Source organism: Aquarana catesbeiana, linkage group LG03 (assembly GCF_042186555.1).
Source record: "Aquarana catesbeiana isolate 2022-GZ linkage group LG03, ASM4218655v1, whole genome shotgun sequence".
NCBI classification, from domain to species: domain Eukaryota; kingdom Metazoa; phylum Chordata; class Amphibia; order Anura; family Ranidae; genus Aquarana; species Aquarana catesbeiana.
In genome coordinates this window covers 655,929,720-655,947,506 of record NC_133326.1, presented here as the reverse complement: position 1 = coordinate 655,947,506, position 17,787 = coordinate 655,929,720, and the positions used below count along the sequence as shown (strand labels likewise).

Here is a 17,787-nt window from a genome sequence, read left to right as displayed (position 1 = left end):
TGGGACGATGTCACTAGGTCATGGACAAAGAACGACAGTCCCATAGACGTCATGGGCCTGGAATTTATAGGTGCAACCAGGACAGTGGTACGGGATGTACACAATCACCGGAGGCTGCAGCTGCCGGTCAAGGCAAATATGCATCTGCGGGTTTGGCTCGGTCAGGGTAAAGGGAGAAAAATAATAAATGCACTTTGTCTTAAAATGAACTTATGTTTTAAGAGGACCTGTAATAATACACAGAGGGGATTATTCAATAGTGAGAAGCTGAACATCTAAGAACAGTGTCCCCTCCACATGGCATTCAGCACTCACTCAGCTGTCCAAACATATTGATAAGGACGAAGATGGTAGCCAGGAACATCCCGCAGCCCCACGACATGCTGATGTAATCTCGCTGCTCGTTCCATTGTAGCCACATACGGAGACCATCTTCCAGGAAGGTGCTGATCAGGCACAGGTGGGCTAGATGAGGCAAATACCGCTTGGTAACTCGGAGGAACTGCAAAACAGATTACATAGGCGGTGTAAACTTCTCAGTACTGGAAAACACAGCTTGCCCATAGAAACCATCTGGGTATCTCTCTTCAAAAACACCATACGTTCCTTTTAATGCCAAGTTTTAATTAGAATATAGACAAGCACCACTGGGGTAAACTCTCTCGCTATCAAGAAAACATGGAACTGCAGGCTGAGCACACAGCATTGTGGTCAACACGCTTGCCTTGCAGCACTGGAGACAGGAGATCAATTCCCTCTGCATGAAGCTTCATGTAGAGACAGACAGGGAATGATGCGAGTGACAGCATGTGAAACACTGCAGAATATGTTAGTGCTATATTTGAGAAGAGAAAAAAAACAAAAAACAAAACCCAACCTCGCTGTAAAATTCCTTTCTCCGAGTTCATTGGCAGACACAGCTTCTGTTCATTCTTGACCATAGTGTTTATAGCACCACCTACAGGAGTAGGACACTAGGTAGAAAATAACAGCACTGCCTATGGGCAGTCCTAACTGGTATAAAACTCCCCTCTCTGCTATAGGCAAGCCAGATAGTAACAAAGCAGTACAAGAACAAAACAAAACAAAAAAAAAAACAAAAAAAAAAAAAAAAAAACACACAAAAAACACAAAAAAACAAAAACAAAAGAGGGGTGGGTGCTGTGTTGGTCAATGAACTCAGAGACAGGGAATTAACAGTAACAATAAAAATCCAGCTCTTTCATAGGTTCATTCATTGACGGACACAGTTTCTATTCATTCTTGACCATAGGGATGTCCCAAAGCAGTGTGTGATTGAGGGGTGGGGAAAAAAAAACGAAAAAAAAAAAAAAGAAAAAAAAAAAAAAAAAACAAACACACACACACACACACACACACACACACACGACTCAAACGGGTAATACAGGTGACCACCCAAAGAAAAAAAAAACCCCACAGGAAAAAACAAGAAAACTCAAACTGCCTGTAAAACTTTGCATTTGAAGAAGGAAAATAAATAAAAAACACTGACCTTGTAAAAAAAAATTGGTAAACGGTATGCACAGACGACCAGGTAGCCACCTTACAAACCTGACAGACGCCTGATGTCGAAATGCCCAGGCATTAATCACCCTGGTTGAGTGTCCACTGATCAGGAAGGGAGGAGCCCAACCTTTAAAACAGCATAAGTCTGAACCACTGTCTGCCAGATCCATCGGGAAATGGTGGCCGAGGAGGCCGCTACACTTTTTTCATGGCCCATGCGTAATCACAAAAATAGAATCCGACCTCTGGAAGAAAGCCGTGGCGTACAGCTACACACAACCCACCCCTTCCAGGACATAGATCAGCAGTAGAGCCTCCTCCAGCATCCAGCGGCCTTAAGTCAACCTCGGCCCCAGGCGTCTCCCCAGCCGGGCAGGCTGGCATCCGTCATGATCATAGTCCGGTGCCAGCGAATAGACGACTCCCCAGCCAGAGGCTAGAGAGCTGTTGACCACCTGCACCAGCCTAATCTGACTGTCCAAGGGCAGGGGAGACTTGTCCCACTTGAACAGGATTACCAACTGCAGACCCTTCGTGTGAGACTGTGCATACAGGACCACCACAAAGATGGAGATCATGAGACCCAGAACCCGCATGCAGGATCGCATGTAAACTCATTTGCGGGACAGCAGCAGCTGAATTGCGGACTGGAGCTTTTGGAGCTTATTCAGAGGAAGGAACACTTTGGCCTTGGGTCTGAATCAAGCATCAGACCCAAATACTCCATCCGCCTGTTCCTGTCAGAGTGGACTGTTTGAGGTACAGGACCCAATCCGACCACCTACAGAGTATGCATTGTGAGCACCACATCATCCATGACCGCAGAATAAGTCTCAGCTCAGAGGAGAAGATTGTCCAGATAACCAATCATGGCAATCCCCCCCATTGTCTCAGCAACGACAGGACCTTGCTAAATACATGAGTAAAGGCCAGACCAAAAGGGATCTTCACACACTGGTAATGCGCATACTCGACCGCAAAGAGTAAGAAGCGTTGGTGCTTGGCATAGAGGGGAACATGCAGCTACACATCCTTCATATCTATGGAGGCCAAGAAATCCCTTGAGGAAGGGAGACCACCTTTGAACAGAATAATCCATTTTGTTCTGCCCCCTAATGAAACAATTCAGGGCCTTGAGGTCCAGCATGTGATGACTCCCACCCGAGGAACAAAAAAGCTGCATCTCCTTGGAAGGGAAGTCGGCCAAGGCCTGCCCAGACGTCGGGTCCACAGACCAACACTGAAGCCAGAGAACCTAGCAAAGTACTACCGCCAAGAAGGGGAGCAAGGAATGCAAGAGAGCTGCATCCAAGGACACATCACACAGGCGCTATAAACCCTATGGTCAAGAATGAACAGAAGCTGTGTCCATCAACAAATGCAAGAGAAAATAAAGTTAGTTTATCTGACTTGCTATAATCAATCTGCAACTGTGTACAATAGAAAAAAAAAAAATCAAAGGTTATCACAAAGTATGTAAACAGTAGATGGTGCCAGCCGGTGTATAAGCTGTACCTGTGCCAGCTTGGGGATTTTCTATTTGCAGGTCACATCAGAACAGCAGCTCTGTAAACAGACTCCAGAATAATGTTTTCCCAGTCATTATAATGGCCGGCCCCCAACTATGGAATCTGTCTTCTTCTCAGCTACCAAGTGCTTAGTTCCATCAGTGCTCTCTAAACTACCTTAATCTGCAGAGTGAGACTCCATTTATTGGGTCTGCATTTTTTTTTTTTTTCCTTGCTTGCCCGCTTCCTGACATGCAAAGCTCTGAGTACTACTTTAACAGCAACCCACAACCTTCACCAGCCCCCTGAAACATGAAACTGCCAGAGATTAAAGACATGAAATATACGCTGGAAGGAGATGGGCAGAGACTGAAGGAGCAATTTACTACCGCTCTATACATTCGCTTTAAAACAGCCCTCAGACGCCACATGCTGGAGCCAATATTAACTAGCAGTCAGGATACAATGGAACTTGAATACAAAAATAAACTAGGAATTACATACAGAAAACTAGTAGCAAGTAGTAACTCTTCAAAAAAAAATTAATTAATAATAATAATTAATATCACACACATAAAAATATAACACACTGAGGGGAATTCAGGCCCCTATGGTCCCTTTCACACTTGTGCAACTTGTGACTCATTTGAAAATCACCCCCTGATGAAGATACGAAATACCCCTTGTATCGAACACGCGTAGGGGAAGGGGACAGGACGGAACATTATACATACAACCTGTTGGGACAGATTAGCACGCCACCCCATACCGGCCGCTGTTGCCCGTTCGTCTCTGCTGTTTTAGTGTGGCGCCCGTAGCCTCCCTGGCGGTTTTCCCGAGTGTGGCTCGGGGTTAAAATTCAGGACCATTAGCGGTAACCCCGAGCCACACTCGGGATTACATCGCAGGATCCTGGTGCGGCTTTACTTACCTTGTCCCCGGGATCCTGCGATGTCCCCCGCAGTGTCTGCGGGCTCCGTCCTCCTCCGAAGCCTCTCCGTGCCAGGCTTCGTTCCCTGCGAGCAGCGCGACGCACGGGGGCGGAGCCTGGCGGCAAATTCAAAAAAGTGTAAAATCATAACACATACAGTACTGTAATCTTACAGATTACAATACTGTATGAAATCATTTCACATCCCTTTTGTCCCCAGTGCTTTGTCCTATGCCCTGCATGCAGTTTTATATTATATATACTGTTCTTTCTGCCTGGAAACTGGAGATTGTCCATAGCAACTAAAAAGTGTCCCTTTACATCAAAAGTGGCTTTAGACCAGCTAGAAAACAGCGATAGTAAATTAGAACACTTGCAGAATTGAGCGATAGTGAATCGTGGGGAAATTTATTTTATTATTAATTTTTTTTTTTTTATTAATAATTTTTATTTATTATATTATAATTTATGTTTTTGTGTTTCAAACTTTATCATACCCGGGATATCTACTAGACTCTTGTTTGGACAGATTTAAGTGTGTTATTGTTAAGAATTACAGACCTACAATATAAAACGCCAAATTTCCATGCAAAATAATTGTACCGCTTTCAGCACCTAAAATCCGAAATAATCATACCGCCAGGGAGGTTAAAGGGGTTGTAAAGGTAAAAATGTTTTCACCTTAATGCATTCTATGCATTAAGGTGAAAAAACTTCTGACAATACCCCCAGCCCCCCCCTTTTACTTACCTGACCCCTCGAAAGTCAGCTGCTCGCTCCCGACATCCATTCCTCCGCTCAGCCTGGCCGCTGATTGGCTACAGTGGATGGAAGCAGCGCAGCCATTGGCTCGCGCTGCTGTCAATCACATCCAATGACGCGGCGCAGGACCCTGCATATAACATCGAACCCAGAGAGGTTCTAAGACGCATTCTGACCAAGCTTAATTGCAAGTTCGCACGCCCTAAGGTGAGGGGCTATCACCTGGGGGGGGGGCACTTGTATGAGCGCACAGCACTTTAGTTTGTGTTCACCATAACACATGAATGGATTGTGGAAGATCTGTGGACTGTTAATTTGATCATTGCACAGCAACACAGCACTGAATTGCATAGAATCACATGGATGCAACACCAAATCGCATGGATGCGTTTTTTTGTATTTTTTAACTTTTTATTGTTCGAACATTGCACTAACACCATATTGCATAGATGCAGTACTGATATGCTTGGATGCAGCACTAAATAGCATGGACGTTTGTGTTGAATTATCTATTAATGTTTGAAAATTGCACAAGCTTTGTGGAATATTTGCAATACACAGGCTTATTGGAGCACTTTTACCTATTTATTCATTCATTGAAATTTATTGCACATTAAGGTATAGTATAGTATTAATAGTTATTAATAGATTTTGTATATGTTAAGCACAATATCACTTTATTAATATTTTAGTGGAAATTTCTTATTTTTTATTTTGATAAGCGCAGCGTGTGTACAATATAGTTCATTTACATGGTTTCCTATGGGACAAGTTCACATCTATGCTTTTTTCAGCCGCTGCGTATTTGGAAAGGGTCAGGGGCTTTTTTTTTTTAACGCAAAACAGTGCTTTTTTGGTTCAATAGACTTCAATGGAGAAGCTGCAGAAAAGCATGTAATGCGTTTTTGCAGCAATTTGTGTTTTTTAATCTGCCCAACAACAAATTGGCTAAAAAAACCCTGCAAAATACGCAAATCGCAGCAAAATCACATCTGAAAAAAAAAAAAAAAAAAAAATCAAAAAGCACTGCAGAAACAGATCAAAAGCAAACTGCATAGGTGTGTACCGAGCCTTATGCTGGCCACACCGATCAATTTTCAGACGAAAAAAATCTTTGTGCATTTGCCAAATGAAAGAATTTTGTTTGAAATTTTCACTTGTTTTTAACATTCTGTTTTAAAATGAATGTAATTTCTGAACGAAAACCACATCCACTGTGTGAAAATTCCTTTGACCAAGAAGTTTTCTATTATTTCCAAATTTTCCCATCACTGTGGTTGAAAATTAATGTTGATTTGACCCCACTAACGATTAGAAAATCGAACTAACGTTCTTAAAATGACATTTTTTTGAAGGAAGACATTGTTTTTTAAATAAAAAAAATGTGATCTCTGAGTCTGATGATAGTTACCAGATTCACCCTTTAAGAGCATATACAGTACATATCTCCTCCAAGAGCATGTACAGTATATATCTCCTCTAAGAGCATGTACAGTATATATCTCCTCTAAGAGCATGTACAGTATATATCTCCTCCAAGAGCATATACAGTATACATCTCCTCCAAGAGCATATACAGTATACATCTCCTCTAAGAGCATATACAGTATATATCTCCTCTAAGAGCATATACAGTATATCTCTTCTGTCTGTTCTCAGAGTGGATTAGATATTTTGCTCCCTAACCATATAGTTGGTTATTTAGATTTAGGACTGCATAGGAGATACTTAAGAATAAATTGCCTTTTTTTAAAACTTTACATATTAACTAAATTATACACCACGCTTTTTTTTAAGGTTATTAACCGATTAATCAAAACAATAAATCTGCCAACTAATCGATTATGAAAATAATCGTTAGTTGCAGCTCTAATATATATAAAACCAGTGCTGACTCGGGGAGCAGACCAATGCTAATGCCGCATAACACATGAGCGGAATTTCCGTCGGAAAAAATTTGGATGGTTTTTCCGACGGAATTCCGCTCAAGCTTGTCTTGCATACACACGGTCACACAAAAGTTCTCTGAACTTTCGACCGTCAAGAACGCGGTGACGTACAACACTACGACAAGCCGAGAAAATGAAGTTCAAGGCTTCCGAGCATGCGTAGGAAATTTGCGCGTCGGAATTGGCACAGACGATCGGAATTTCCGATCGGAACTTTTTCCCGACCGAAAAATTGAGAACATGCTCTCAATCTTTTGCTGGCTGGAATTCCGCCAGCAAAAGTCCGATGGAGCATACACACGGTCGCATTTTCCGACCAAAAGCTCTCATCGGTCTTTTGCTGGCGGCATTTCCGCTCGTGCGTACGGGGCATTAGTCATATGACCAATTTCGATGATCACATGGAGTCTACGGGCATCTTCTGGGTGAATACTTCTTTGAATGGCAAAGCACTTTGACATGTAGTGTGCCAGGGCTTGCTGCTAGCGGTCTGTATAAATGAATCACTGAACAGCGACGTGCGCTCACAATAAAACAATGCCGCACGTGGATTTGTGTACAGATTTAAACGGCTGGTTTGGCAAAGTAAACATTTATTGTGCTTTAGTTTAGTTTTATTTCTTTATGACTTTTTTTTTTTTTCCACAGCTGTCAGCACAAAGGACTTAATACAGGCAGCACTGTGAACTCATCCCATTAATTACACAGGTTCTATGGCTGATTGAATGTATAATTAACCATGGAAGCTGCATGATTTGATACACCACTAATGAAAGAGAGGACATGGGTGTGTTCCACAGGACCGCCAGAGTGTCCCGTTATCTGAAGAGGTGCAAAGCCGAAAATGATATACCTGACAACTTGTATTTACTTCACTAAACACCCCGTCATTTACACTGCAGATGATGTGATTGATAAGCATGTAGCGCTCCTAAGGCCGAGTCACAGGAGCGATTTGGAGTAGCAGTTTAAAGTGGAACTTAACCCATAATAACTTGATGAAAAAAAAAAAAAATATGTTCTTTAGCAAGGAACATAAATTCCACATTAATAATTACGCTTCCAAAAGAAAAAAAAAAGAGCAACTGAGCATGTGCAGAGCAGGGTAGAGACAGTGTATTACTGGATTTTAAAGCGGGGTTCCACCCAAATTTTGAACAATATCTGTATGTATTCTCTTCCTTGCCTAGATGCTGACATGCCATTTAAAAAAATGTAAATCGCCGTAATTACCTTTTATTTTTCTATTCTTCTTTGCACTTCCTGGTTCTCCTCCCGTGGGAGTAGGCGTGTTTCTAGCCTCTCCCAGACTCCTGGGAGCTAGTCTCAGGCTTCCCAGGATGCCACTGAGCATGTGCGGGAACGAGCGGTGAATGCTGGGAGCACAGCATTCACCACATCCAGGAAATAAATGCTTGTGGGCTTCAAATGCCCACAATGAAGATGGAAACCGCCTGCAGTGAATAATATAAGTTATTCTTTCCGACAAAATCTGACACAGGCGGACATATCACACACAATATGTGAGTATGTAATGCTGAGAAGAAAAGTTTGTGAATGAACTAAAAAAAAAAAAAAAAAAAAACGATAGATAGGTGGACCCCCGCTTTAAACAGTATAGACACCTATTTTTAAAAGGTTTTACATAGATATATCTGAAAAAGGGGCAAGCCTGAAGCGATCTAGCGGGGGCTTACCCAGTTGCCACCCGCCCACCGTCAAACGACGGAGGGACGGTGCGGCTCTCGTTCCGGGTGGACGTCATATGGCGGCGCACCCGGATGGGCACGCAGCCGCCACTCCTTGAGAAACAACGCGGCCGTGCGGGGCGCTGCCCATACGACCGCATCATTCAGACACACAGCTCAATATGTCTGAATGAACTACAAGCTCCAACATCCTTAACGGCTGTCAGGTTGTATTTCTCAATGAACTACCACAACGCTCTGGTAGTTCGCTGAGTCTGTCAGGGAGTATCGGCCTACCCATACGGGATGTACGGGCACACAGATACACGGACAATGTGTAGGAGACCTGCATGGAGTCAGTGCTCTGCTGATTGCTGGTGCAATGCTTTACAGGCTCCTGCGACAAAAAATTATAAATGTACATTTTTTTTTTACCTTCAAAAAAAACGTGCATTTATTTTTTTATTTTATTTTTAAAAAGTGAACTTATCCTCTAATTTTCTGACTAAAGTTCCACTTTAAAAGGGTTTCAAACCCTCGCGGTTTTTCACCTCAATGCATTAAGGTGAAAACCACTTGTAGTGCACCAGCCCCCCAGAGCCCCCCCGCCGTTTAACTTATCTGAACCTGGTCATTCCTGCGCCGGGGACCAGCACACACGCTCCAGCCGGGTCCTGATTGGATAGATTGATAGCTACGCAGCTATTGGCTTCCCGCTGCTGTCAAATCCAATGACGCGGGAGCTGGGGGGCAGAGCCGAGTCCTGCTGTCTGTGTCAATGGTCGCAGTGGCAGGACTTAGAAGAGCGCCCGCACGGGTGCCCCCAAGGGAGAGCGCTTCTCTAATGGGGCACTCGAGAAGAGGAGGAGGAGCCAGGAGTGCCGCTGAGGGACCCCAGAAGAGGAGGATCGGGGCCGCTCCGTGCAAAACCAACTGCACAGAGGAGGGACGTATGTCATGTTTGTTTTAAAAAACAAAAAAAAACACAAAAGTTTACATATCCTTTAAGGCAGGGGTCTCAAACTGGCGGCCCTCCAGCTGTTGCGAAACTACAAGTCCCATGAGGCATTGCAAGGCTGACAGTTACAAGCATGACTCCCACAGGCAGAGGCATGATGGGACTTGTAGTTTCGCAACAGCTGGAAGGCAACTAGTTTGAGACCCCTGCTTTAAGGCATCCATAGAGTCGTGTTCATTAGCATTTCTACTGCTAAGAAAAACGGAATGACACTCACAGCAAGTTCTGTGTTGCAGTGATTCCAGCTATAAACACAGAGCGATCGACTAGCATCAGAATCGCCATCTCTAATAACTACTTGGAATATGTAATGCAGGTCCTGATAATTAGGGCACACCGGGGGGGGGGGGGTTGCAGCTGCATTGAGAAGTACTGTAATCAAAAAAACAATGTATCCAGCTATGAATCGCCTGATGGCCCGCACACATGATGTGAAAATAAGACAAAAAAAAAAAAAACGCTTTCGAATCGATCGTACGATAATCTGAGTTAGTACAGAGCTGTTGAGAGCAGATCATGACAGTTCAGCTGTTATTATTTGATCGGGCAAACATGAAAATTTCTCGTACGATACCAGATTGTCCGATTTTCGTTTAATCAGTACAGTTGTCGTCCAAAAATACAATAGAAATACATTTTTTATTTTGTCGTACGAGAATTTTCGGCACTTTATTAACCTCTTTATTTTCGATATGCGACTAGCATGAAAGAAAAAAAAAAAAAGAAAAGAAAAAGCGGACGATCTGTCATGCGATTTTCGGATGGTGTGTACGGGCCATTAGAAAGATTTGTAGCTGCTACAAGGTAGCGGTGTGACAAGGCCGTAGCATTGCCAAACACTCAGTCTCCTAGAACTGTGCTGCCTCCTCAATGCCGCCCTTTTTTTTTTTTTTTTTGATAGACGAAATCATCTTTTGAAAGGGAATGCTGCACAGCAAACACAAGGCCAGTGTTTGGCTCACAGTTGCATTGCAGCCCTGCATACCTCCCAACATTTTTAGATGGGAATGAGGGACACCTACTAGCAAATGTATGCAGGTATAGGACACGCCCCCTGCCACACCCCCTTAAAGGAGAATTAACCAAAAAAAAAAAAAAGTACTTATTTTTTACCACTACAATTCAAAAGCCAGCATATTAGGATTTGGATGAAAGGTTTAGCACTGGGAAACACTTTTTAAAAGATAAAAAGTGCATTTTATATACAACTATATAGATCAGACCAAAATGAGGAGGAAAGAGGGACAGAGGGACTTTGTTCCAAATCAGGGCCAGTCCTTCGAAATCAGGGACAGTTGGGAGCTAGGGCTGGGGGGGGGAAAAAAAATCGATTTAAATCTTGAAGCGAGTTGAGAGGTCAAATCGATTCAAAATTTAAGCAAAATCGATTTTTCTAGATTTTTTGTTTTCTCACCGCGTCGGTCCTGAGGAGCTGCGGGCAGGAGTTTTCTGGTGAGGCCGCGGCTTCGGCCTAGTCCGCGAGGCCGGACGCCGCGGACTCGCCTAAAAAAACTCCTGCCCGCAGCTCCTCAGGACCGGCGCGGTGAAAAAAAACAAAAAAAAAAAACTAAATTCTAATCGTGAATCGAGTTTTTTTTTAAAGAAAATCGCCCAGCCCTATTGGGAGCTATGGCCCTGTTATAATGCGTACTGCGGCAAATGTACAATCCCATCCGGCTGCTGTGCTAGCTTAAGTGGGGTGGTAAAAGTTCAGCTCAACGCCCTATTTTTGCCACCCTAGATTAGATGTTGTGTGGTTGTGAGAGATCAGTGACCGCATCACAAGTCTTGGCACCAATGTTGTCCCAGCATGCTCCCTCCGCTCTCCATGTGATACATTACATACACAAGAGTGTGGAGGGACATGCGCGTTCTCATGCTCCCCCTGTGTAGGCATGTTAGGTGCATCAGGGAATGTGTGGTTAAAACCTGGGCTCTCCGATCACATGGATATAACCAGATCAACCGCCCCCAGCAATCATCATCATCATCTGAATTTTACTGAGAAATAAATCAGCATGGCAGAACAGAGTGGTGGGTGGTCTATTCAAGATTCAGCGGTAAAACGGAGCTCCGCCCACCCCTTTAAAAATGTAACCACTTGCCGACCGGCCCATAGCCGAAAGAAGGCTGCAGCGCTGTCCGCTTATTCTGGGAGGGCGTCCATGGACGTCTTCCCAGAATCCTGCTCTCGCGCGCACCCGAGAACATCCGTGACCGCCGGGTCCAGGGGACCCGGTGGATCACGGTAAACGGCCGCTGATCGCTGGAGCGATCACATGTTAACAAACTGGTGTCATGTCATGACGCCGGTTCCTTCCTCCCCTCTGTGTACAGAGGGGGAGGAGAGGGGGAGGGATCGGATGGCAGCAGCGCTGTGGGCTGGATGTGTAGTGCCCACAGCGCTGCTCTGTGACAAATACAATCACATCCATCCATCCATCCATGCTCAGCCATCTCTCCATACTCTAATCCCCTGCAATACCCCGCAATACCCTGCACTACCCTGCACTACCCAGCCACACTCGGCTGTACTCGGCCTCTGTATGTGGCCAGGCTGTGGAAGTCTCACACATGTCGCCGTACTCATGAGAAGTAGGAGAATCTATTTTGGGGTGTCATTTTTGGTATGTACATGCTATGTGTTAGAAATATTGTATAAATGGACAACTTTGTGTTATAAAAAAAAAAAAAAAAGTGTTTTAGCCACTTCCCATCCGCCGTCATATGACGTCCTTGACTTTGTGCGGGGATATCTGAATGATGCCTGCAGCTACAGACAGCAATTCCCTACACCATAAGAATGATCATAGCGGCTGTTCCACTGCTTGATCGTTCTTATGGGAGGCGAGAGGGGACGCCCCCCACTTCCCGCCGCCCTCCGGTGCTTCTACCGACTCACCGCTGCGATCGAAGCCAGGATCGTTTTTTTTTTGTTTTGTTTTATTTCAGGCTTCCCAGCCTAGAGGTGAGATGTGGGGTCTTATTGACCCCATATCTCACTGTAAAGAGGACCTGTCATGTCATATTCCTATTACAAGGGATGTTTACATTCCTTGTAATAGGAATAAAAGTGATCAAGAATTTTTTGGGGGGAAAAAAGTGTCAAACTAAAATAAAGTAAAATGAACAATAAAAAGAAAAAAAATTTTTTTTTAAAGCCCCCCCTGTCCCTGTGTGCTCGCATGCAGAAGCGAAAGCACACGTAAGTCCCGCCCACATATGAAAACGGTGTTCAAACCACACATGTGAGGTATCGGTGTGAACGTTGGAGCGAGAGCAATAATTTTGGCCCTAGACCTCCTCTGTAACTCAAGACATGTAACCAGTAAAAAATGTTTAAAGCGTTGCCTATGGGGATTTTTAAGTAGCGAAGTTTGGCGCCATTCCACGAGCGTGTGCAATTTTGAAGGGTGACATGTTAGGTATCTATTTACTCGGCGTAACTTCATCTTTCACATTATGCAAAAACATTGGGCCAACTTTTACTGTTTTTTTTGTTTTTTTTTAAAGCACAAAACTGTTTTTTTTCCCCAAAAAAAGCGTTCAAAAAATTCCTGCGCAAATACCGCGTGAGATAAAAAGTTGCAACAACCGCCATTGTATTCTCTAGGGTCTTTGCTAAAAAAAAAAAAAAAAAAAAAAAAAAAAAACACATATATATAATGTTTTGGGGTTCTATGTAATTTTCTAGCAAATAAATGATGATTTTTACATGTAGGAGAGAAATGTCAGAAGTGGCCTGGGTGCTCCAGAACGCCTGAAGGTGCTCCCTGCATGTTGGGCCTCTGTATGTGGCCACGCTGTGTAAAAGTCTCACACATGTGGTATCGCCGTACTCGGGAGTAATAGTAGAATGTGTTTTGGGGTGTAATTTGTGGTATGCATATGTGGTGTGTGAGAAATAACCTGCTAATATGACAATTTTGTGAAAAAAAAAAAAAAATCTTGATTTTCAAAGAATTGTGGGAAAAAATGACAACTTCAAAAAACTCACCATTCATCTTTCTAAATACCTTGGAATGTCTTCTTTCCGAAAAGGGGTCATTTGGGGGGTATTTGTACTTTTTTGGCATGTTAGGGTCTCAAGAATATAGATAGGCCGTCAGTACTTCAGGTGTTATCAATTTTCAGATATTCGCACCATAGCTTTTGGACTCTATAACTTTCACAAAGACCAAATAATATCCACCGATTTGTACCAGTATAAATTGTGGCCAAAATTTACGAAGAAAAATTACTAATTTGCTAAATTTTATAACAGAAACAAAGAAAATTTCATTTTTTTAACCAATTTTCAGTCTTTTTTCTTTTATAGCACAAAAAATAAAAAACCCAACGGTTATTAAATACCACCAAAAGAAAGGACAAAGATTTCATATGAGTACAGTGTTGCATAACTGAGTAATTGTCATTCAAAGTGTGACAGCACCGAAAGCTGAAAATTGGAAGGGGGTTTAAGTGCCCAGTGGTCAAGTGGTTAAAGTCAGCAGCTAAACATACTGTATCTGCTGACTTTGAACATGAGGACACTTACCTGTCCTGGAGTCCAGGGATGTCGGCACCGCAGCTGATGTTTCCATCAGTTGGTCGGATGCCGCTGCCGCAGGTAAGGGAACCCGGCAGTGTAGCCTTTCAGATTCACAACCGGGAACCCTACTGCGCATGCGCTCTCTTGCTGGCCCAGCTGAAGGGGATGGAGGGGGAAGAGGGACAGGGCTGCTGACGTAATTAGCCGTGGCCCGGTGTCCTGGAAGTGGGGACAGGGTACCTGAAAAAAAACAAAAAAACAAAACACAGGCATCCGCTCTCCTTCGAAAGGTGCCAAATGTGGCATCGGAGGGGGGGGGGAATCAGATAAGTGGAAGTTCCACTTTAGGGTGGAACTCTGCTTTAGATTGGTTGTACACAATGTACAACCACTTTTACCTACAGGTAAGCCTATATTAGGGCTTACCTGTAGGTGCTGGAAATATCTCTTAAACCTCCACAGTTTAGGAGATATTTACGAAAGACCCGAGCGCCGATAACATCGGCGCATGCGCACTTTAGAAGGGGTTATGCCGTGACTGGCGGCTCCCGCGCGCATGCACGGAAGTGACGTCACGCGACTTCAGCCAGTCACAGAGCCGGAGTTCGCGGCCCCCGGAAGGAAGAGGGGTGAAGATGGACGATCCCTGCTAGTGGGTACAACGGTGACATCAGGTAAGTGACACATAATGGGCTACTATGCGATGCATAGTAGCCCATTATGCTTTACCTTCGCAGAGAAATAAAGAGGAAGTAAAACCCACCAGGGTTCACTTCCTCTTTAAGACACATTGTGGTTGATTTACTAAAGGCAAATATTTGCTATAGCAGTTGCTCCAGAGCTTAGTAAGCGAGTAGAAGCTCTACTGACTTTCAAATCATCCAATCCTGTGCAAGCAAAAATGCTGTTTTTTTTTTTGTTTTTTTTCTTGGATGTGATTGGGTACTCTTTGCATAGTAAGGCCTCAGGCACACTGGACGTTTTTACAGCTGCTGTTTTTGGCTTCAGACGTTTTTTTTTCTATAGTCAATAAACTCTCCAGCATGTTATCCTAGGTGTCCATGCACACATAGGGGGTTATCAGCCGTTTTTGGCTGGGGCTTTTTTTGGCTAGAAGAAAACCCCAAAACTAGTGGGTTCTGAGAGGAGTTTTTCTTCAGCTGTAAAAACGCTCCGACGTCAAAAAACGCCCAAAAATGCAGATAAACCCGGCTCACCAACGTTTAACATCCAGTGTGCATAGGGCCTAAAGCTTTACCTCATTTACTAAGCTCTGAAGCACTTGCAGACGGCAACTGCACTTTCCAAAGTGCACAGTCAATTTGCCTTTAGTAAATCAACCCCATTGAAGAGGGCTTTGCAAGTGCAGTTCCTCCAGAACTTACTAAATGAGGGGAAGCTCTGCTGACAGCCATCATCCAATCATAGGCAAGCAAAAAAAAACGCTTTTTTCTTCTTTTTTTCCCCCTTTGAATGCAATTGGGTATTCTTTGTAAAGTGAAACTTCAACGTATTTACTAAGCCCCGGAGCAGCTGTACTTGCAAAGTGCGCAGTTTATTTGCCGTTAGTGAATAGACCCCATTGTTTAGCATTGCTGGTGGGTGCAATCACTGCAGACATTTTGAAAGCATACTCCTAGGTGAACCAAGTCTTTAAAGTGGTAGTCAAGTCTTATTTCTGACTTGCACCTACAGGTAAACCTACAATAAGGCTTACTTGTAGGTACAGTGAATATCTCCTAAACCTGCACCGTTTAAAGGCCAGTTCGCACCACAGAAACGCAGTCCGGATGCGTTCCAGGTGCTTTTCTGCATGCACGTTTTTGATGCGATCCAGTGCATTTTTTTCGCATTTTTGAAGCAGTCCAGTGCTTCCCCCCTCTTTTTTCTTAACCTTAAATAAGGACAAGTGTGTTGCAGTGCGTTTTTGGTGCATTTAGGTGCGTTCCAGTGCATTTTTGATGCGTTTTACAGCGTTAGAGTACAGTCCAGTGCAAAAAAAAAAAAAATGCAGCATGTTCTACTTTTTTTTCTGGAACTGGAACCCACTGGAACTGCAAGCACTGGTGTGAACTGTGTCATTGAAAACCATATAACCTACTTTCCATGCTTTTTTGATGCAGAAAAAAAAAAAAAACGCACTGGACTGCATGTGGTGTGAACTGGCCCTAAGAGATATTCACACTTCATGCAGCCAGTGATGTCAGGGGGCGGCATAACCGTGCTGTCCCTTCAGAGCTCCATGCCGTGGAAGGGACGTCTACATGGCTCGGCCAATCAGACGGCCGGAGCACTCGAACCCGGAAGGAAGACTGGGTGAAGATGGAAGCCCCGACAGCTGTGACAGCGCGCCACTAGAGGGATTCATTCCAAGGTAAGTATTTCATAATGTGCTAGTATAAAATTATATATAAATATTTGCATACTAGCACATCATGCCATTGTCTTCCAAGTGGTTTTTAATATTTTATTTTTTTATTATTCTGCAGTGGTTTATTACAGATTTAAAGCAATGTACAAACTGACCTCAACTGAACTCAAAAGCCTGTGTACCGTCCCCCATAGGGAGAACATGACTGGGTCAGTGTATACACGCTCCGAGATCACCTAAAACCCAAACAAAAAAAAAACAAAAAAAAATTTTTTTTTTTTTAAACTCAAATGAGGAAACGGTTGGAATCTCTGTAAACCTTTTTATTTTTCTCTCCCTTGGGAGATTTCCTCTCATTTCCCTATTGGTCCAATGTCCTCTGAAGGGAAGGAAATTCTCCCTGTTGTGGGCGCAGACAGCAACTAAAGTAACACTAAACTTTGGATGAAAAAATAAATAAAAGTTTTTATAATATTGACGTATGTATTCTTAAAATTGATATTAAAGGCAATGTGTTTTTTTTTTTTTTTTTTTTTTAAATAAAAAGGCAATGTTTTGCACAGAGCAGCCCAGACCCTCCTCTTCTCGGGTCCCCTTCTGGCGCTCCTACCCCCCTCTCTTCTGTTGAGTGCCCCCACAGCAAGCAAACTGCTACGGGGGGCATGGGGGGCACCCAAGCAGACTCACTCCCGAGCCGCTGCTCTGCGTGTCCATTCACACACAGAGCTGTGGCTTGGCCCCGCCCTCTCCCCCCTCTCATTTGATCACTGGCTGTGATTGACAGCCTGTCTCAGCCAATGAGGAGGGAGGGTTCCCAGAGAGCTGATTCTCTTATGCACATTGCTGGATTGTGGGGGGGGGGGGTGCAGCAGCACACGCAAGTTTTTTTTTTATAGAGTAGAATGCATGAAGGTAAAAAAATCTTCAGCCTTCACAACCACTTTAAAGTATAACTAAAGGCTAAACTTTTTGTTTAGTTTTGGATGGAGTGGAGAGGCAATCAAACCTCTGTCGTTTTTTTTTTTTTTTTGCCCCTGTTAAGGGATTCAACCCCTCTATTTGTCCTGTTTACTGTTATCCCTGTAAGGGAAAGTAAAAGAAAAGCCCAAATTCTGTGTTGTCCCCAGAAAAATAATAGGAGGGGAAATCTTCCAATGGGGACACTAGTTCTGGCGACCTGGAGGTCCCCAAGGAATTCCCTTAATTTGCAGGGATTTCCCCTCACTTCCTGTTTGGCTATGGGACAGGAAGTGAAGGGAAATCTCTGCAATGGGGCACAGATGGTGAATATATATATATATATATATATATATATATATATATCTATATATATATATATAGATATATATATATATATATATCTATATCTATATCTCAGGGGTTATAACCCTCCCTTACTCTATCTACCACTTAAACTCAGAAATATTCTATTGCTTACAGACTCCTTTCGTTTGTGGCTGTGATCTGACCTCCTGTTAGAGGGTGGATTACGTTCGTTCTCG

The 17,787-nt window shown here is 43.5% G+C and overlaps 1 protein-coding gene across 1 annotated transcript in view; it reads right to left on the bottom strand.

Annotated features, from left to right (window-relative positions):
• Positions 1-17,787, bottom strand: part of LOC141133386 (surfeit locus protein 4-like) — a 39,660-nt gene that overhangs the window by 19,748 nt on the left and 2,125 nt on the right. Inside the window, exon 2 of the mRNA XM_073622745.1 lies at positions 316-502. Coding sequence (XP_073478846.1) covers positions 316-502 — 187 coding nt within the window. The remainder of the gene's footprint in view (positions 1-315; positions 503-17,787) is intronic.